Source organism: Struthio camelus, chromosome 5, assembly GCF_040807025.1.
Source record: "Struthio camelus isolate bStrCam1 chromosome 5, bStrCam1.hap1, whole genome shotgun sequence".
Taxonomy (NCBI): Eukaryota; Metazoa; Chordata; class Aves; order Struthioniformes; family Struthionidae; genus Struthio; species Struthio camelus.
This window is the reverse complement of record NC_090946.1, coordinates 66,862,649-66,884,390: the sequence shown is the minus strand read 5'-3', so window position 1 is coordinate 66,884,390 and position 21,742 is coordinate 66,862,649. Positions and strand designations below refer to the sequence as shown.

The 21,742-nt window shown below is 37.8% G+C and overlaps 2 protein-coding genes across 30 annotated transcripts in view; one reads left to right on the top strand and one right to left on the bottom strand.

The window, feature by feature from the left end:
• SERPINA10 (serpin family A member 10) overlaps positions 1-20,082 on the top strand; it is a 29,882-nt gene extending 9,800 nt beyond the window's left edge. For 4 of the 22 annotated variants that reach the window (XM_068946938.1, XM_068946941.1, XM_068946937.1 and 1 more), the window contains 6 exons: positions 1,135-1,200; positions 3,204-3,258; positions 10,779-11,277; positions 13,022-13,295; positions 14,038-14,185; positions 15,918-16,816. In XM_068946938.1, the coding sequence (XP_068803039.1) occupies positions 10,806-11,277; positions 13,022-13,295; positions 14,038-14,185; positions 15,918-16,109 (1,086 nt within the window). In that variant the 5' untranslated portion in view covers positions 1,135-1,200; positions 3,204-3,258; positions 10,779-10,805 and the 3' untranslated portion in view covers positions 16,110-16,816. Of the gene's footprint in view, positions 1-1,134; positions 1,201-1,659; positions 1,760-3,203; positions 3,259-5,483; positions 5,749-6,432; positions 7,262-9,177; positions 9,289-10,778; positions 11,509-13,021; positions 13,296-14,037; positions 14,186-15,917; positions 16,817-18,673 lie in introns of those variants that run through there. The other 18 variants (XM_068946943.1, XM_068946940.1, XM_068946944.1 and 15 more) reach the window with 11 other exon arrangements.
• PPP4R4 (protein phosphatase 4 regulatory subunit 4) overlaps positions 19,875-21,742 on the bottom strand; it is a 70,211-nt gene continuing 68,343 nt past the window's right edge. For all 8 annotated transcript variants that reach the window (XM_068946921.1, XM_068946915.1, XM_068946914.1 and 5 more), the window contains one exon: positions 19,875-19,996. In XM_068946921.1, the coding sequence (XP_068803022.1) occupies positions 19,972-19,996 (25 nt within the window). In that variant the 3' untranslated portion in view covers positions 19,875-19,971. The remainder of the gene's footprint in view (positions 19,997-21,742) is intronic.

The following is a 21,742-nucleotide window of genomic DNA, read 5'->3' as shown; positions in this document are numbered from 1 at the left end:
AATCAGTGAAACCTGGTTCCCATAGTCTCTCTGTGGTTTCTCTGATGGCTAGCAAAGACAAGCTCACCAGCTCCTCCCACAGTGCAGGCTATGAAGGGGTCTCTGTCCTAGAGCAGGTCATTCAACTTCACAAAATTTGTCTGAATTTGGTATGTTTCTGGGGTTTGCTTTGTTGTTGTTTGGGGAGTCAAATTTGGATGCCAATAGAGAATACTTTCAAAATGCATAAAGGGAAATGGAAGGGGGAGGGGAGAGAGAGAGAATGAGACAGAGAACATATAACTCAATGTCCTTAACAAAACAAGTTGAAAACCACTTGGTCACAATTGCAAGGTTGGATGGCACTTTGCCAAGAAAATATAAGGAACTGGGAAAACCAACCAAGTGCTGTAGTTCTCTAAAGGGAGCTTGTCAAAAGAACTAGGAAATTTTCACAGGGTTCTTGCCAGCAATGAAAGGATTCACACACTCTCTCCATTTTCCAAATATTTTTTTCTGATACAAATGTTATTCTCACCAACAATCTATGCGCACCCTTAGAATTTTTCTTTCAGAGATGAGTAAGGTTGCTAAGTGACATCAGCACTTAAATCAAGGAAATGAAAAATTAACACTTCACATCTGGCACTGCCCACATATTAAATGCTCTATTCTTATGAGATATAGAGAAAAATCAAATTTCATCCAGACACTGCTCATAGACAGGGATTGTGGTCCATATAAGTATTTCACTATTCAAATCTCTCTCCTTATGGGAAGGAGCCAATGGAAATATCTGATACAAATTTTTGAGCTGATAGTGGAATTTTATTATTTACAAATAATAATTCATATAATACTTACATGTGTTTCTTGAAAACTATTATTATATTTTTAATTGAGTGACAGACAGTAAGGACCTCTGGCCTTGTTTCTAAGACGGATCATTATGGATAACTCTTGTATGAGGCAGTGCGTAATTTATTTTCCTTTTAACTCTTCATTTCCATTTTACCCGCTTAGGTTTGCATTTAAACCTCACAAGAACTTTACTCTTGGCATATGACAGCTTCATGTAGTGGTTGAAGAAACTCTTCTCATCTTCCTAGGGATTTCTCTATCTTTCCTTCTCTACTTTATTTTTATTATTTGCAGGTAAACCCAGACACCATCTTTAAAAATCTCAAGAAGTGGAACTGGTCACCAGAGCAGCAAATGAAGGTAGGAAGAGAAGCACATGGATATTGACTTGTCTCATCAAAGCCCAAGTTTAGTAAAGCACATAAACAGAAGTTTAACTTGAAACAAACAATACTATGTCCTATGTGAAACTGAGCACATGTGTAAATACTTTGTGAAAGCACAGCCAGGAAGATACATACTTTCTCTACGAAGCTAAAGTTGCCTTTGCATACCCACTGCATGCAGCCAACTTGAAGTCCACGCCCTAGCTGTGCAGTTTGAGAACAATTACCAGACTGATGAGGTTACTGCATTTGATGTCCCCCTCCCACCCCCCCCCCCCCCCAAAAAAAAAAGGCAAAACAAAAAAGCCAGCTGTTTGCTCTCCATTCTGACCAGTGTGGTTAACGCCAGCTTGCACACGTTTGGTACTTTGACTCTGTAAATTACAGCATATTTCACAAGTGCAGGAGAGCATCTTTTGCCTCTTTTTTACAGAGGCCAAAGGGCACGGATTTCTTGGTTACGCTGGCTAATTGCTTCAGGCCAGACAGTCAAAGAGTGCAAATCACAGGAACTCAACTTGATTACTGCAATGGTAAGAAGATCCATGCACAGTGCATGTAAACATGGAATTTGGATAAGGAATAGCGGGAAAGTACATCATGGTCCAAGTTCACATGATCAGAAGTCATTGATACAAATATTTTTTGCAACTTTGCAGATAAAATTATGACTTCTTTTTCCCCCTAGAAATACTGACCCCTAAGATGCTTTGCAATTCCTACCTTTAAAATTGATTCTTTTAGGAACTTTAGATAGAAATGTATTTGCATTTCACATCAGCTGGAAAAATTCTGAGATGCCTTCCCAGAAGGACAAAAATATCTTGCAGTGATGGTTGTTCAGGTTTGTTTTCTCCTGCTTGCTGGACTGCTGCCTCAAAATACAAACTGCGTAAGACACAGAGAAGGGCAGAAGTCCAAAGCATACAAAATTGTACTTCTTCCCACTTGGGAAATAAAGGTTCTGATGACACCTGCTGGCTTCATGGGGAGTAGACAAACTTCAACCAGCACGTGCTCCATTTCTTGAATGCTTACATGTAAAAAAGCAGGTCAGATAAATTATTAAGAATAAAAATAGTCCTTTGCTATCAGTCAAAGAATCGTAGGAAACAAGGCTAGGAGGGACTTTAAAAGGTCATTTACTCCATCCCCTGGAACAAAATATATTTTATTCTGTTTCCCTCATTCCTGATGGATGTTTGTTTAACCTGTTATTGAAAACTCCTAGTACTTCTCCGGACACATTATTCCAGTGTTTCATCATCTTCACATTCGCTATAAAGGCTTCCACACTAAGATGTCCTACCAACAAACAATTAACCATTTAACTATGCAGTTCAAGGACAATTAGACTATGCTTGACTATGAAGTTGAAAATATAGAGGAGATATTTCAGCCCTATATTAGGAAATCCTACAGTTTTCTGCTTTCTCCATCTGGTATTACTAAGCAGAATAACCTACTCAACCCACCCCAGATGAGGTGCTGGAATATATACATTTCAAAGATGCTTTCCCATCAGGAATCCTCCTGATGCAGTATAAATAATTGCATAAGCCTAGTTCTTTAGGCAAACAGGTCAGGCAAACAGTGTGGGTATGGAGCCATCAAGATGTTTGTAGCCAGCTGATTTCAATTATAATAAGCACCCTTTGAGTGTGAGAAGCAGCAGGCACCTCGATGAATCACCTACCTGACAAACTAAGTATGTTCAAGAGATTGTATAAAGAACTCTTTTATAACTGTTAGAACACAGTAGTTTATATTTCTGAGTAATTTCATTGTGGTATTTTGTAAAAAAAAAAAATACAGATCCTTGCAATTTATCTCTATGTATCTCTTGCATTATTCTTGGTACATTTGTACTTTTAGTCTAAGAAATGTGGTAAGAGTTAGATCATGTTCAGCTAATATGATACCCAGCCCCAAATATTTTGCTGAATTAATACTTTTTACCTTAATTCTTCTCATCAGAGTCCAGATAGGACAGAATTTCTGACTGATCTCAAGCAGCTACATCAAGCCAAAGGTAAATATCCTGTGTCTACCTATGAGAAACCAAATGGGTAGCAACTGGGTGGTGACAGAAATTCACAGGCTTGGTTACTACTGGGAGAGGCCCTTATTTGATGAATGGCAAGGACCACAGTTTTAAATCTCTCTCACTGGGATCCTGGTACAGAGACACTTAATCACATCACCAGCTTCATTCCTAGAATCTGATCTCCTGTTCCTGGGATCATGCCCAAAATATAGTCAATTGAGGCTGAGCTGTGTGGCTGTGCTACACACCAGCATGGCATGTGAAACGGTGGCGTTACCTAGACAAGCACAAATTATTGTAGGTTAAAAGGACCTCATAATTGGAAGGAACCGTAATTAGCATAGGGACTCTGAACAAGCCCAAATACAAGATACTAAGCGGCGCCACTCTGACTGAAGGCTTCCTAAACCAGACTCATCTCGTAGACAAGGAACGTAGCATTACTTCGGGGAGAGGAAAAGCAGCCACTGCAGTGGAAGTGTTGCCAGCTCCAAACAAAGAACTGCAAAATGATAGAAGTTCATAACAGAGCTCCTGTGAATATTTGGAAGCAGGGGAAGATGTGTCTGCCTCTGCAGGCTCCACCTCCATCCACCCAAGACTAACAGGATCTCTGGCCAATAGATTGGTGAGAACCTGGACTACATGTCACTGCTCAGTTTTGCAGTTATACCTGCATCCAAAAAGCTTGTCTATTAGGGGAACAACAGTCTTTATTTCAACTGCTGACTTCTCAGCTGCCTATTGTCCAGGCTTAGAACTGTGGCAACATTGTACTGGCAAAAAATCCTATCAGTGATGCAACTGGGTAACGATACATGTGTATTGTTACAGCTTATTTTGCTCGCAGTGGCGGTTTTGCCTTAAACTGACGAAAAGTTCAGTTTTGCCAGGATGGCATACTGGTAATCCTCTCCTGGTAAATCACGCTTAGAATACGTATAGGCAGAGCGTTACCCATATGTTGTGTGGTATTTTACTGTGCAAAAAGCTCTGTTGAAACCATGGGGCTACTCACAACATAAATAGTATTTGCTGGTAGGAATAAATTACTCCCAACAGTGTGAGAAGATACATTCAGCAAGGAGTTACCAAGCACAAAAAACTAGCATGGGCTTCATGAGTGAATATGGAGGAAAGCAATTCTTTCAAAACTCTATGTACAACCAAATACATCTTAAGTAGCCTCCTTTTTCTCCCAGATAAGATTCTTCTAGATAAAAGATGTGTTTTATATCATGCAGAAAAGATTTATCTGAGCTATTCAAAGATTTTAGGATCCCTTTAAACTCTTTCACCATCATCCATATATAAATTCAGCTTTTGAGTATCAAGTATCAGTGTATTTCTTCCACGCAATGCTTAGAAATTGGAATTATATATCCAGTTGAACTGAGCACAAATAAATATAGACTAGAAATTAGAAGAAAATGTCTAGTCACCAGAGAAATGAAGTTCTGGAGGCAGCACAATGGAGCTTTTTATGTTTGGGGAAGAGGCTGTATGATGCTAGGACATGGCATTAACTTACCTACCCAGTCTTATGTTCCTCTGCCTTTTAATAGAATGTCTTTACTTGGGCCCTACTATGACAGGGACTGTTTCTTAAAGGTAGAAGATTTTTAAAGGATTTTAAAATAGGACCAAGGCAGAGTTTAGGTACCAAATGCCAGTGACCCTTCACTTCTATGTTGAATCGCTCAAGTCCCTAAAACCCCCAAGTGTCCTCCAGTAACCTGCCCTTGAAACACCTTGTTCTTCAGCTCATGCCATAACTGCTGCCCTTACGGCTGGACCCAGGGGCACAGCTCCACCACCTCAACTCAACACTCAAGCAGGCTTTGCTTTGGAGCACTGCCACGACTGAGTGATAGGAACAGCCTCCCCACCAGGCACAGCAGCAACAACTGCTTTCATCAGACAACACAGTTGCTGGAGAACGTGCTGGCCCTGGTCTCTCCTCTAAAAGGAATGGCCTAATTGCAGGGCTAGAGAGCTGAAAACATCCCTACAAATGCGCTGTAGCTGCTCACTGCCTCCCTTTTACTTCCCCTTGCCGCCCTGCCTCAGTGAATATTGATCTACTCTTTTGAAAATGGCATATTTAAACAGGATCGGATACTGCTTCTAACACTAAGCAGCTTAGAATCTGCCTGTAAAATAATTCTCATAGGTGATTGGATAGGTGGGTCCAAATCCTGTTAGAACGCAGAAGGGCTCGTGCAAAGAGTTTATTGTTCTCCTGTTTCTCATGAAAGATATAAAGTATTTACTGGAATATAACCCTCCCTCATTATGCCATTTATGGGAAACACAACACTCAGTGTTTATAAATCAGTTAATTTATAACAGAAAAAAGAGATTATTACTCTTTGGAATTGTAAATATTTGTTGCAAACCTATATGGGGCAGTCATCTTCATCTGTTTTTTAGAAGTAGTTGAGTGAGAAATTTAACAGAGACACTACCTAATTGGTAAGACAAGTTTTACATTATGTCATATTGCAGAGGGGAGGATTTTTATATTTCTCAGATATTCTCTAGATGCAATGCTTAATTTAAATTGTACTAGATTTTAACCAGCATTCTAACTTTTTAGATTTTTCTCATGCTGTAACATCTTTGAAAGAAAAATGCATTTGAGCAAGAAAACTGCTTACTTTGAGATTTTAGGCTACTACAAACAATTATTTCTTAAAGTAAAAAAAGTATGGACTTGTTTCTACCACTATACTTTGCTTACATATTTATTAATGAATCGTCTATTCTGCTTGTAAAATATGATCTCTGAAGTTAGTAGTTTCACTAAAGTCTAAAATTGCAAGCGTTTCTATATGTACAAAAAATCTTATTGTTCCCAAAACTGTTTTTCCTTGTCCTATATGACATGCTGTCTTTCTAAATTTTTTACTAATAGTGAACGAAAATTGCTCTAATTTTAACTTTAAATTGTTGCAATCCTCAATTTGCAGTGAATGTTTAGTGTAACTGTGAGGTTCTTATTCCTGTGATGTTCATAGCACACCCAAATCAATAGTATCTGTGTACACTTGAGGAAGCAGGAATTTTTTGTTGTGTTTTGAATGGTCTGGGACGTGGCTGTAAATAAGGACTTCTGGGTTGGTCCCGTACTTTCAGTCTGAAATCTATTTGTTTTAGGAAGGCAGAGCCATCTGGAAGGCAGCTCATCACATTCCCCATTCCGTTCCCTGACATCTCCAGGCATGGGATTTGGTGGATCTCTTGAGCCAAGTGCCTGAGCCAAGTACCTAGACCTCTCAAAAAGAGCTGCAACAGTGACATCTGCCAAATGCAACACTGTCACATACTGCAGAGCAATTGCACTATCCACAGCAAGGAAGGAAAAAGCTCTGCCATGTCTATTAAGCAGTTAGACCCAATGTTCTGTCAGGAGGACTCTAGCTATTGGAGCAAGCACTTCCTGCATAACTGATTACTATCAAAGGCAAAATTTCCCAGTCCCTGTCTTTGCTAAAGCTGACTCTGCCTTTGTCCAGAAACACCTCTTTGAAGGAGGGATGACTCCCTGAACCAACCCCCTCCCTCCCCCTCCATGTCTCCAGATCTGGAGGAGGTCATTTGTGGCTGGGGCAGGCACAGGACTGTGACAGAAGCAGCACAGCAGTCCCTTTTCACAGAAGCAGGTACCTAAGGAGCAGTGGTGCCTTGCAGTTTCTGTTAACAGCTCTTACCTGCTCTGTTATGCTGTCAGACAAGGGGAGAATAACTACCCCAACCCTGCAGATTTTGTTGGCGCATCATTTGGCCAGTGAGGCAGGAGCTGAATTCAAGTCAACCCCTTGCCTGCTCCAGCCCTCTCAGGTGCCACAAAGACCCCTGCACAAGAGCTGAGCGGTGCGGCCACTGTATGGAGCTGAGAGAATTGTGTTGTCAAGATAGATTTGGAGATTACCTCAAACGCAGGATAAACAAGTATGAAGGTTTCCGTGACCTGCATCTTCAGCCAGTAAGGACATTGGGAATCTCACTGAAAATAAAGCAAGAGTTAAAGGAAAAAAATATTCACAACTGTAGTAAACTGCATATTTTACTATGTTCCCTGGCTGACATGCACTTGAGAGGAGGCATAATATTCAAGGATTTCACTGTCTCTTCATTAAGTCCTTACAGCCCATCTGTTTTACACCTAGTACAGAACGTGACCTATTATTTCAAAAGAAAATATCACACCACCTGACAGCCAAACGCACCCTGTGACTTGGCATCCAACTGTCTCAATACTTATATCAATGTACTTTTTCAGGACTAACTCTGACAGTCTGAGTCAGGCAACTGTGAAATTCAGCTGACCTCTAAGTAAATGGCAATCAAATTAAGCCAGGTTTCCCATATGCCAAATCATAAATTATACAGTGATCATAATTTGCTGTTTCAGAACCTTAACTAGAAAGGAGTAGCTAATAGTTGCCCTGTGTTTTCTAGATAGTTGGATCACTTACTACTTTAACGATGGTCCATACAATCCATCTTTCCATCTCAAGGGTTACTTGCAGGCTTGGTGGTCTTGAACATCCTGTTTAATTTACAATGGGAAAATGCCTCTCCAGAAATTATGGCCATTCAAGACTTTTCCGCAAGGTGAAATTGTACACTATTCTGTACAGGAGAGAAATTCATATATTGCTTTTTAATGTTTCACCTACTATTTTTGTATAATATCTCAAGGCCTTGCTTAAAGCATAGCTGGCTCTGTAGAAGAGAAGGATGAGCACCTTTGCAGTTTATGCTGGAAATTTGCATCTGCATGTGCAAATTTACACAAGCAAAGTTCGATGCTAAAGTTTGCCTAAGGCCTTCTGGAAAATGTGTCCCGTTCTCTCCGAAGGTTTGGTTGGACAGATCAGACCTTGTATTAATTGTGCTCAAAAACGACAACTTGTTTAAAATATTTTATTTTTTATGCACAGAAAAACTGTCTCACCCTCATGCTATTTGACATTGAAACATGGCATTTTCAGTTAGGAGATGGCACTGACAAGCCTGCTTCAACATTTGCTGAACAGTGAAGTATAAAAGACGTCAGGAGAATGATCTACATGGAATAATAAACAATGCATATCAGAAGGATGAACAGAGAAATTAAATGATAAAGGGCAAGCATTCCTTATAATGATATTGACCATGTATATATCATTACTTATTAAAATATATCATGATATGTATTTTCTGTCCTGGGTCTCATAAACTTTTCAGGGTTTGGTAAGTATAGGCAGTAATGCAGAAATTCACGTGGACTTACTAGAAAAAGTTATATCAACCAGGCTCTTGACAAGAGCACAGTAACAGGTACAGCACCTTGCTCTATGTAGGTACTGAAGTTAGAACTTCAGACTGGCTCTCCCGTTGAGCTAGAGGCTGTCCCTGTTGATCCAGCCACATATTAGGATGGTACCAACAGGAAATCCAGTTAAAAGGGGCTGGGCATGGCATCAGCCTCAATGTTTGCACGTTTTATTTTGTACAAAACCTAGTACGTCTTAGTAATATTTATCTAGGCTCCTACAGAACTTTGACCTTTCTGATGTTATTTTTGGCAGCAGACCACCAATCAGGCTCACTGACAGAAATTTCCTGTGCCTAAATTCTTCCCGTTTCTCCAGGCTCACAACAGTACGCTCCTTCACATTTGCAGAAATACTTCATCAGTTGCTTATACACAAAGCCCCAGATGTTTTATTGCTACTAAACATGAACAAGATAGTTGTTTTATTCTTTTCATGACAATATCTGAAATTCAATTCTTCAGCAGTCTATGAATGCAATATATTAGGGAAAAATTTGACAGGACAAGAGGTATTATTACAGATATCATTAAAATCAGGAATATCTCTCATTTTTCCCCAAATGCAACTTTTTCGTAAGTGAATCGAAGAGCAAAAGACAGTATAAAAGCACTCAACTCTGAGTTCCTTAGAGCACACTAATCTTACAACAACAGTCAATGTTCTGGAAAAGATTTATTTACTTGGCAAGGTAAGAGCTTCTGCTGCCACATTAACATTACGATCTCTCTTTTCCTTCACATATGTGAAAAACTGCTCAGCTTTATTAAGTGTCATTACTATGGAGCCTCCTATTATGCTATGGCTAGCTTATCTCAAAACAAGACTTTCTTTTCACTTACTTAGAAGAATGACTGTGTAAAAGGCTCATAGGCACAGGTGCACAGGTTTGGCATTGCCCTAGTCCAGCTTTATACAAACTATATGTCAGTGGAGCTGATCCTGATTTATTCTGATGAGTTTGGCTTAAGACAGTCTTTTTCAAAGACAGACTGTCTTTGTCTGATTTTAATTTTCTACATGGTTAGAAAAATATATTATTCTAGAGCATTCCTTCTGGGAAAATAAGGCATAAGGTACACAGTAAAACTCAGTCCTTCAAAGTTTCCAAAAGTAATTTGCAGTGCAGAACTCTTGCATTCTCCAAGTCACTTCTGAAATATTTTTTTCAAAAATATTTAAATATTTAAAGAATATTTTTCTGCCTGGCTCTTGGAATTTATCATTTCTGGAACAAAACCTAGTGGCTATAGTTTGACTTTTGTATAAAATGAACAGATATTTAACTCTGTTTTAAAAAGATAATTTTTAACATAAAGTACTTTAACTCTCAAAAAGTAGGTTGTTTTCTGTGTTGGCAATTATCATACTCAAAAATCAGGTAGTTTCTGTGCTTAAGCGTTTTTTTCTAAGGAGCTGAGTTGAATCTTGTGGATATGGCATACCATTAATATAAAACCAGGAACGTTAACAAATACTAGAGAGAAGTATTTCTGGAAAAGAGACGGGAACTACTTGAGTCTGGCAGGCTGCAACCATTATGAAGGAATAGATGGAGCCCATGAGAATGTGCAATCGTGACTAAGAAAAGTAACATAGATGGAACACAATGCACCCACCAGTGCCAACAAAGTGGTAAAGGGGAGCTACAGGTGTCTCAGTTCCTCAACATATCACCATCTGCATTTTCTAGGAACAGCCTGTTTTGGAGCTCTCCACAGAAAACGTTATTTTCCAACACAGTTTGCCTAGAGATCTTGTGTTTACAGAGGACATTCTCACATGGAGTGGAAGGTGCTACATGTGTCCAACAAATAGATTCCCCATCTTTGAGATGGATATCTTACTTGAAAATCTGATTTTGATTTTGTTATACAATTACAAGTTAGAACAGGAAACTCAGTGAAATTCTTCTGAAATTAACTACTTATGGCATACGGCTCTGTGTAGAAGATCACAATGTTTTTTTTGGATTCACTTACTAATGTTGGAAACTTCTCTCTTCCACTGATTTACATTTGACTATTTAAGTAAGAACTAGGTCTTACAGTGTCTACACTGAAGAGGCAGAAAGACCACCTTGCTACCTCCATGACCTTTTGCATTGTAAACTAAAGAACAAACCAAAAACTTTAAAAGTCATTGACGGTGTTGCTTTTTTTCCCCCATTCTCTTTACTAGGAAAAAAGCTCATTACTGGATACCAACATGAAAACAGGAATTTATCTACTTTTTTTATGTGAAGTATGTGTTGAAATCAGCAAGGCCGACACCAAACCTAAAATTCCAAAGGAGGAGGAGAATTTCTTACCAAGAAATAAAAATGTCAATATTTCTGAGGAGTGGGATCCGCATGAAAACGTCCCTAAACCTTTTGAAAAGCAATTCCCTGAAGAGTTCACTCTTTATAACTTCACTGAAAAAACTGCAAATTTTGGATTTAATCTCTATCGAAAAATTGCAATGACACATGACAAAAATGTAGTCTTCTCTCCCCTCTCTGTATCAGCTCTTATGGCTACATATATGTTTGCAGCCAAAGGGGAAACACACAGCCAAATTGTAAAAGGCCTAAACCTCCACACTTTGAAGGACAGAGAGAATCCACATTATTTACCAGCCTTGTTTAAACAACTGAAAGATAATATCACAATGAATGAAGAACTACTACTTGTGCAAGGTACACTTTCTTTTATCCAAAAGGGCTTCAGACTCAGGCAGTCTTTCCTCAATTTATCTAAGCATTACTTTGATATGGAATTTCTGAGTGTGGACTTTCAAAACATTACACAGGCAAAATTTGTTATAAATCAAAATATTAACAAAAGGACCAAAGGAAAAATCCCAGAGCTTTTTGAAAATCTTGACCGCCATAATAAACTACTACTTGTGGACTACATTTTCTTTAAAGGTAACTACTGATTTTGCAAAACGATTATTTATGAGTAGAAACAGCACTCTGACTTCAGTTACATTAGAGGAAATTTAAATGAATTCAGATATCCTGTTTTGCCTCCAACTCCATTAAGATTTACTCTCCTCCTCTTCTATTATGTTTATCTAATAGTAAATGACTTTTTTATAATAGGGAACTCCAAATCATCTACACTTTCAGGGAAAGAAACAGCCATGACATGCAGGGTGTTTTCTGTGGATGGGGGTCCTCTTGCGCCAAATATGTTATGCCCTTCTTCCTGCTGTTGGTTTCTTTGATCACTGGCTTAGCAGATAGACAAGGGATTCATTAAGGAGGTCCTACTTATGGCAAGGAGCGACACCTCACATTTGACTCCAAAACAGATAGCCATACAGAAACCGGCAACACCTAGTCAGGTGAAAAGTAAAGATGAAGGACTAGAATGACAAAGGGGAAAAGAGAAATGCTGTGCAAAGAACCCACAATCACAGCCACTATGCGAGGAAGTAGTCCAAGGAAGTCAGGAGATGCCAGCCAAGGAAATTCTGCCAAAATAAACACACACGTGAGAACAAAGAAAATTACTGCATAGCCATACAGCCTCCCTAGGGATGAAATTTATTCTTTTGGATTTACAAATATGTAGTTTGATCAATGCCAAGGTTCCTTTCCCTGGCAGAAAATCAGAGAAGACAGATAAATGGCTGTGGCTGAGTTTGAAAGTAAACTTAGAGATCATTATCATTAATGCAGAAGAGGTCACATTCCAGAGCACCTTATAAGACAGTGCACTGCTCAATTCCCCTGCAAAAGCTTGTACAATTATTTTAAAAACAGGATGTTGAACAGCTGGTAGAGATTTTCAGATAAGGTGGCATGTTAATAAAAGACAGATGTTCATATGGCATTCAATAAACAAAAGGAGTATCAATTCTGAACTTGACTGGCAACTAATCAGCCTTAGAAAAGAGATTTTCCTCCTTTCCTCGGCAAATGAAGTAGTTTATTTTGTGCATTACTGTTTTTTCCTGCTGTAAAAAGGGAATGTATATATGCATTAAATATATAGGCATAAATATACTGCAGTTGTCATCCACTTACCCCAAACACAACTGATCTCCGTGGTGCCCAGCAACAGGACAAGAGGCAACGGGCACAAACTGAAACACAGGAAGTTCCACCTAAACCTGAGAAAAAACTTCTTCACTGTGAGGGTGACTGAGCACTGGAACAGGTTGCCCACAGAGGTAGTGGAGTCTCCTTCCCTGGAGATATTCCAAACCCGTCTGGACGTGATCCTGGGAAATACGCTCTGGAGGACCCTGCTTGACAGGGAGGTTGGACTAGATGATCTCCAGAGGTCCCTTCCAACCTAAACGATTCTGTGATTCTGTGATAATCACTTCAACTAGCTACGAAAAGGATTCTATGCGTTTTTAAAGGGCTTCTGAAAATTGTTGAGTTAAGTCTGAATGCACATAACTATCTCCCTTCTTTCTTTTCTCAGGCAAATGGCTCTATCCATTTAATGCTAAATTCACAGAAATTGAGACTTTCCATATAAACAAATACAGAAGTGTACAGGTACCCATGATGTTCAAGTCAGATAAAGTTACCTCAACTTTTGATGAGAATTTAAGATGCAATGTGATCAAGCTTCCCTACCAAGGGAAAGCCCACATGCTGGTTGCCATTCCAGAAAAGGAGGCAGATTACATTTCACTTGAAGACCACTTGACAACAGAGCTTGTTGAAGCATGGCTTAGAAGTATGAAGACCAGGTATTGCTTCTTGTTTGACATCTGTTAGCTTTAATGTCTTTTATGTGCATTGCAGCAAAGCAAGAAAGTAAAATAAAGATTAGCTGGTTTTCCTAACTCGTTTAATATGCTAGCATTTCTGTGGCATTAAAGTACCTACAGAGGAGAGGCCACTTTATGACCTGCCCACATCTATGAGCAACTGTGGTATGAAAGCTTCTACTATGAGCTCATCACTTACGTCTGTGATTCATCTCAGTAAGAAATGTCTGTCTCTCTGAGGCCATAGTCAATTTAGTCTTTCCAAATTCTTCCTTAGGCCCTAACTCTCCCTAAATTGGGCACTTCCAGGCAAACTACAAAATAAACCAGTGTATTTATGAAACCTTTCCTACCAGTGGAAACCTCAGTTTAATAGGATAACTTTAAACATGCAAATGTAAAAATAAATTATTCCTGTGAAATGTGATTCCTGAAGTGACAACTCTTTCCACTGGTCAATGAACTACTGTGTGCCCTGGTATCAGGGCACTGGAAGTGCTGGTAGAAATATAGAAAGAAGAAAATGATTTCTAGCATCTTTGGCAATCGACAAGTCAGAGATGATAGTCTGCCAATCTAAATTCCAGCAGAGACTCTTCAGTTTTTGCCCCATGTGGAGGACATTTAGGTAAATTTTAATCCCTAAGTAGTCGGCATTCAGCACTAAAGTGATTTGCTACACAATCTAAGATTTTGTTGCCTTTTTTTTTTTTTTAAACAGAAAAGTGGATATTTCATTTCCAAAGTTCAAACTGGAACAAAAATACGAAATGAAGAAATTGCTCCATGCTCTAGGAATTAAAAATCTCTTTGCACGTACCGCAGATCTTAGTCATCTCACAGATCAAGGATACATAAAAGTCTCACAGGTAAGCTTTTTAAAATTATTTGCTCTTTGGCTTGTAATAGTGTCTAATAGACCCAACCAAAAAAATATGTCGCATAAAGATACAGTGACACTATTAGGAAAAGACTTCCACTGCAAAGTGTATGGAATCTACACACTTGAAGCACAGTATGGATCCCACTTGAAGGATGAGGTGCGCATAACTAAGAGGCAGTTACATTTCGTACGTCCTCAAAACCTTTCTTAAACTAGCCCATCACAGGAAGAAAGTCTTGCCTCAAGAAGCACATTGTTTACAGAGAAGGGAAAAAAAGTTAAACAAAAACTGAACAAGAAAAGCACTGTAAATGATAGTCATTGTAAATGACAGAGTAGGGCTGATAACCTAGGACCAAAACTCTGGGAGAAACTTTCTATCAGAAAGGGCACTTCTAAGCTACTGCTGCTGTTGCGACAAGTCTCCCTACACTAGCTTATTACAAAACACTTTGATTGTCATTTGTCAAAACTGCTAATAGGTGGTGTCATAAAGAGTTTTACATACACTTCAAAAAACTCTAAACCTTCAACAAGAGTTGTTCAAAATTGTGCTAGTTATGTAATCTTAAAAAAAAAAAATTACCTTTCTGAGAAAATATAACACCCTAAGGAAAAACATCAAAAGCGTAACACTGTAGTGACGTTCAGCTTAGTATAAACTTCTAGAAAGTACAACAGCAATCTGCAGCACTTTTCTCCCTTCCCTTTTATTTATATTCTTTATATTATATATATTCTTTGCTGTTTCTCAACAGTTGATTCTGATAGTGCAAATCAATCACACTTCAACATGACCTGCTAACTGATATTAGAAGCAATATATGCATCAGCTGACAAAGCGTCAGAGGAACATCCTTTACTTGTGAATCATGTTAGCCTGCTTTATTACTTAAGCATTTTTAGCAGAGAGCTTGACACTGTTAAGTCCTTCAAGTGTCTTGACATAAAGTCATTTCTAGAACTAAGAGTTCCGGAGTTAGGAATCCATTAGCTGACCAGGCAGTTCACCAATAGAGACCGAGATACAGGGGATGTGCTCAGAGACATATGCAGGCTAAAAGAACAAAAAGGGAAAAGAATCTGACCTTACCAGGCTGTCTCAGAGTGATTTCTGTCAGAAAGGAAGGTCCTCAGCCCAAACCAGGATTGTACTCCATAGCGCTACATACTAATGTAAGAATTAGAAATATACATATATACATACACATATATATTAGAAAATTAAGACTGATGCATTTACCTAAGCTGTCCCAGAATAAGTGGTGAATACCATATCCAGCCATTCAGTGTTTGTAATTAATTAAAATGCACCTCCCACTACTGAGAAAATTTCTCTCTCTGGGAGGGACTTAGGAGTGCATGCTAGATATAAAAGAGGAACACCATGTAAGTGCAATGCTTGCTTCATGTTACCAGCCGCAAGAATAGCACTTCTAAGTGATGCCTATGCTCAGAAACATGGAAAAAAATCACAATGATACCTGAATTAGCATCTGTGCTGTAAGTATTGTGGTCATACAGCTGTATCAACTCTTCTGCTTCTGAAGTAGATAGTACATGGGTCTACCTGTAACAGACAGTGCTAGACTGCACAGACCTGCCTATTTTAATCCTTAATAGAGGCCTACTTCAGCTGAACGTCTGGCACTTTGAAAAATATTCTTCATGTTAGCATTTATTTCTGCCATTTATATCATTTCTATATTGCATTTCAGGTTGTCCAAAAGGCAGCAATTGAAGTGGATGAAAAAGGAACTGAGGCAACAGCAGCATCTGGGTCAGAAGTAACTGCATTCTCAGTACCTCCTGTCATTAAAGTGGATCGACCATTCCTTTTTATGATTTTTGAAGAAACTTATAAAACGTTACTGTTCATGGGTAGGGTAGTTGATCCAACAGAATTATGAACAAAGGTAATAGTTTCTATTCCATTATTTTCTTCAAAATTTAATTTACATTAGAACAAAAAGATAGTGAAACATGAAAATGTGAAAAGCTTTTTTGCATCATAAACTAGCAGAAGGTCCTCCTCTTAACATTTTAATAATGCCCAAGTCACAGGCTTGCTTCACTAAGATACTAAGTGACAGAAATCTGTTCAAAAGTTACAAGTTATTTTCTGAGTTTCCTGAAGTCCCTGCTAGGAGCTATCTACGAATAAGCTTAAAATTAGATTCTGGGGTGAATTTAAAATATTGTACTAAATCATGTATAGGTATTGTATCTATACATGGAAGCTCAGTAAAATGTCAGAGTTCAAATGCATTCATCTTTTATACATTTAGTTCCCTACTGGAAAAGGAATCCATCACTTTTCACGTAAATATTTAAGTGAAAAATAGATCCTTGAAGAAAAAAGAATCAAAATGTAAACAACAATTCCTAAGAGGTTTGCATTTATTTTTAGTGGAATCAGAAAGTGAACTATCAAAAAGTGTCTTGTAAAACCTACTATGAACATTTAAACAAACCACAGAAATGATCTTTCAGTATGAATGAAAATCAAAGATGCATATGCCCCAAAAGTCAAGGTGCTCATACCCAAACACTGCTGTTTGATATTCCTCAATGTTATTTTCTGTTGCAATGACAATTAAAAGCCTACTGACATCAATGTTAGCAGACTTTTGGCATTTATGAAACAGAAGCTAGGTCAAGCCCTAAAACAGAATTTGCAGCCTCTGTCTGGAGAACTTTATTTTATTACCTGATGTGCTTGCTTTTAAAACATCCTTTCTACTAAAGGTAAAATATTTCTGAAAAACAATTTAGGTATTCTCTACCTGGAAAATGTGAACCTGTACTACTTCGTAACACCAAGCTGGGCCTCTCTAGAAATACAATTTCCACATGTATTTTCATTTAGATACCAGGGAGAACTATATAACAGGACTCCACCCTAAAAGCTGACAGACTTCGGTAGGAAAAAAATATGCCTCCACAAAAGGGGAATAAATCTATTCACAGAGTTGATCCTGAAATAAGAAAGCTAATTCCAAAATGTTTCAGATAAATATTTCTAATAACTACATATAATTCACCTTATCCAAACAGTGCAGGGATTTCCACACCACTTTTAAAAAAAGAAGATATCATTTTTTTTTAACCTTTAGTAAATTTTAATTAAAAAATAGGGTCCTATATTAAGTTTGAAACAATGCAAAAAGCTACTTCTGACTATGTAACTAAAAGATTTAAGCATTATTCTGCTTGCTTATGCAGCTTTCATAAAACAGCTTCCCGAAAGGGGGCAGAAGAGTTTCCAAAATCAGTTGGCATAGAAGCTTCAAAGGTATCTGCAAACGCAGCCAAGTGAATCCACAAGAGAAGAACTTTCACAAGGCCCAGAGAAAATATATTTGCATTACAGTGTAAAGTTGATAAAACGTCACCAGCTCTAAAATAACAACCTCAGTTACCACTAGAAATTTACTCATAGCAACCCAGACAGAGTGCAAGCCAGTCACAAAAGCATTTACCAGGCAGGTTCTGGCATCAGAGCAGACTACTAAGGTGCCTCTAACCTAACTCCAGATTGCAGCATGACTGTACCAAAGAGAAAGAGGAGAATCATTCGTCCTGCCAAAGAATCATTAATAGGAGGAATATCTTTAGAGAGAACTACAAAATTAACATTGTACAGTTGATCTCCAGCTGTTATTCTGAGTTGCAAGTAAAAATAATGCTATGAAGGCTTCAAAAGTACTGTTGCTGTCCAACAGAATTAGGATGCAAATAAGCAGCAGCCAGGTAAAAGTCTATGGGACTGGAGGTATGTAGTGCAAAAGACTGGCGAAAGGCTATATAAGACACCAGGAGCACTGTACAAGGAAGACGTGTAGACCAAGAAATGTCTAAATAGAACTTTTAAAAAATACATAGCATGAATTTAATACATGGCTAGGATTAGCGAGTGTATTTAGCATTAAATACATTGATCAGTTAAAAAATGATAGACAAATGACAACCAATAAGAAATGAATGACAGACTGTATACAGAACTCCTCACATGCTTATAAAGGGCTTGGATTCAAGTTTCTGAACTTGCTAACTGTTTTAAGTTACTGTAATAAAGGCACCCGAGTGCCAAACACAATTTTGAGTCCTGTTCTGTGGCTGGGTACTGATCGAGCTTGGTCCCTGGAAGAAACAGGACTGAGAACAGACTACGCAGGACTGAGAACAGACTACGCAGGACTGAGAACAGACTACGCACACTCTTGTGGCTCATGGGTGAGCCACTGTACCTGGTATATTGAGTCAGTTGTCCCTAGGGAATCGGGAAGTATGTGTTTTCATTAAAGAGACAAAAAAACTAAACATGGAAAGAGCCAGTATAGGAGGTTTGTATATCTGCATCAATACTGCATGTCAAAAAAAATCAATACTCAAAGATGCTTTTAAAGAAATCTGTGATTTACAAGATCCTATGCCAAGCTGCAGAATAAACACTGAAAACGTGTTTCCACAGAATCCAAACAACGCCTGTGAACAGAAACTACACCGAAATCCAACCACAGTGTAAGAAGATAAACAATTCAGAGAGTAAAACAATGCTAGACCCAAAGACACATTTTGTACTTCATACAAGACAGCATAAATCTAGCATTATTTAAAAGAAATATCTTTTGTAAGTAAATGTCTTTATTTTTCTTTATAAAATATGACCGAGAAAAATATTTTCAAGAACATGCATGTACAGCATTGTCCTAGGTTTTATTCTGAGTAAATTAATCATTCTTTTTTTACATTGTAAAAAGTAACCACACACGCATATGCATTCACAAACCAGATCACCTTTATCATACACCAAATAGATTTAAAAAACAGATATTTCTGATATCAATATAGTTATGCTGCTTTCATTCTGAAATAGAGAAGCTAACAAGAGCTTCATAGGCTCTTTCTCAAGTATTGGCATAAATAGAACTTCTTAAAATAGAATGCATGTTTTTCCACAAACAAATTTTGCTAGAAACATTAGCCTTAATACAAACAAATGCAAATGACATCGCTGAAGCATGATAGCTTGCCATAACAGCTAATTAAAAACTAGAGTCATCATTATAAATTATTAAAGTGAAAATGCAATCTGAAATGCCAAAAATTAAAACGAGTATTTATACAACAAAACTCATGAAATAAAACTTTTTAAATATCATCTGGAGATATCTGCTTTCAGATTATGTTGAAATTTATATGGGATTTTTTATGAACTTCGCTTAGTACTTGTAAAAACATTACCTTCAAATGCACAGCAGAATGCTAACAAAGTTTGTTTTCTTAGCCTGATCAGTTGTTCTGAATTTTGGTCTTAAATTAGATTTGATGCTTCTTTAAAATGTGGGATTACTTTTTCATATTTGTAACCATTTTATTTCTTGCACTAAACATGGATGCTAAGAACTGCTAAAATTGTAAATAAGTCCAGTTAAGTAATGGATACATGTATTCTAAATCCAGGAATTTGAACTACAAAGGCATAATTGAAGAAAAAAAAAGTCTCCATAGCTGCATTAGTTAAGAGCACATTGCTAAAGTTGTATTTCATAACACTTCACTACAACATTGGAATTCTACAATCATTACATTATTTATATGAACATATTTTACAACTTAGGATTTTATTTAAAAGGTAAAGGTTTTAACATTGCAAGATGCATTTAGTCACTCCGGGCATTATAGAGTCCCCATCTGCTGCTCCTGACTTATCGCACAAGAACATTGCTTCCAACAGTCTTTGGTTTCCTCCTTTTTCTCTCAGAAGATCTAAGGGTTTGATTTTCTGTTTTTTCTTCATACAAAAGAAGAAACACATACAATATGTTGTTGCTACATTATTAAGTAAAAAATCATAATAAAGTGCTATTGTGTGCAACATTTTAATGTAAAAGTTAGCTGCTCTACTTCAAAAATTGCTAGCTGCTCTACTGCACCCACTGAAAAAGCCAATGGACACATCTTGAGGGCATCCTTTATAGAAAGGTGCATTTCTCCAGCAAGTTTGCTGCAGAAGGTGGACTTCAAAGTAATGCAGAGATCCCCCTAAGTGGGATAGCTAAGGTACTAGAAGCAGTCTAGTCATAGCTACAAATAATTCCACAAGTATCCAGCCTGACTCATGGTGAAAAATGACAAAATCCTGGGAAAGCGGAGAAGGGGAAGAGAGAGAAAAGTTTACAGGTCCTTACAGTGTTATTTCTAGGTCTTCTACAGACTATAATGTGATCTGGGCAATTTCTGCACTTATCATAGCCTTAATCTTTTAATCTTTAGAAATGCTGTTCTTAGCTTTGCAGACTTGTGGCCATCAGCTAACCAATGTTTGTAATGGTCAGACATCTTTAGAAGAACAACACTTACTTTCAGAACTCTGTGGAAATACTGGTTTTCATAAATATTTTAGAACATGATTTACAAAGGAAGATACTGTTCTGTTTCACCCTTTAAAAACTGCTGATGGAACCTGCTGTGGTAATATATCAGCAACAAGACATCTGTTAGCTTCACCTTGGAAATGGGACCCAAATCACACTCCATTCCCACTGAACTTCAGAACTCTTACCAGCTTAAATGGCAGGAGGAAAACATGATTAGGACCTTAAGTAACCAAGTCAAAGTGTAGCAGATCTGTGGCAGAACTATCTCATCTTGTGCTCAACTTCCTAAGCAATTATATGACTGGACGAAAGACACTATTTAAAGATACTAACGCAAATCATTGTTACAACATGCTCACACTTCAACATGGATGTATTAAAGCTCACTTGTGACCATATTATAAAATATTGGTACTAATTATATCATTATGATTTCAATGCCACATTAAATCTCCTCCCACTTTTTACAGGATGGAACGCCTCATTCTTGAAGTTAACTTACATTGTTTTGATCAAAAGGGAAAAAATCAGGCATTATCTGTATGTCTGTAGACAAGATGCAAAATTCTTAAATGCTGTCTGTCTATAAAGCTGGGCATTTTTATTGATGAACCTACAAAGTATAGAAAACTGCTGGCTTTTTACCAATTGCATACTGGAATCAGTTATATTACAGTAATGTAAACCCAAGGAAAATAGTAATTCTAATCCCAAACTTAATCTCTTAAAAATGAAAACATAAAAGAACATAATAAAGCTAAATGGCATAACAATGCAAGATTGGACCACTTTATGAAACTCTTCATGTTTACGAATCTTGTCAGTTTCTGCACACAATGATCCATGGTCTAACACCATCAGCTCTTCAGAAGAGCACGTTTTCTCTGCAAATTGACTTAAGTAAGGTCTCTTGTGCGCTGAAATACTTAACCAATGCTCTTTTTGATTCTTTCATATTCCATAATGTGCTTAAAATCAGACGCTCATCTCTTCTGTAATTACATCACTAAGTTATAAGGGTGCAACTTCAGCATAAATCCTGCAATGTTTTTTTTTTTTTTCCCCTGAGTATTACGTAAAGCCTATTAAACTACACCAAAGCTAATGGTTTCTCCTGTTATCTCCTTGTGAGCACTGAATCAGGCTTTATTGAGAATTGT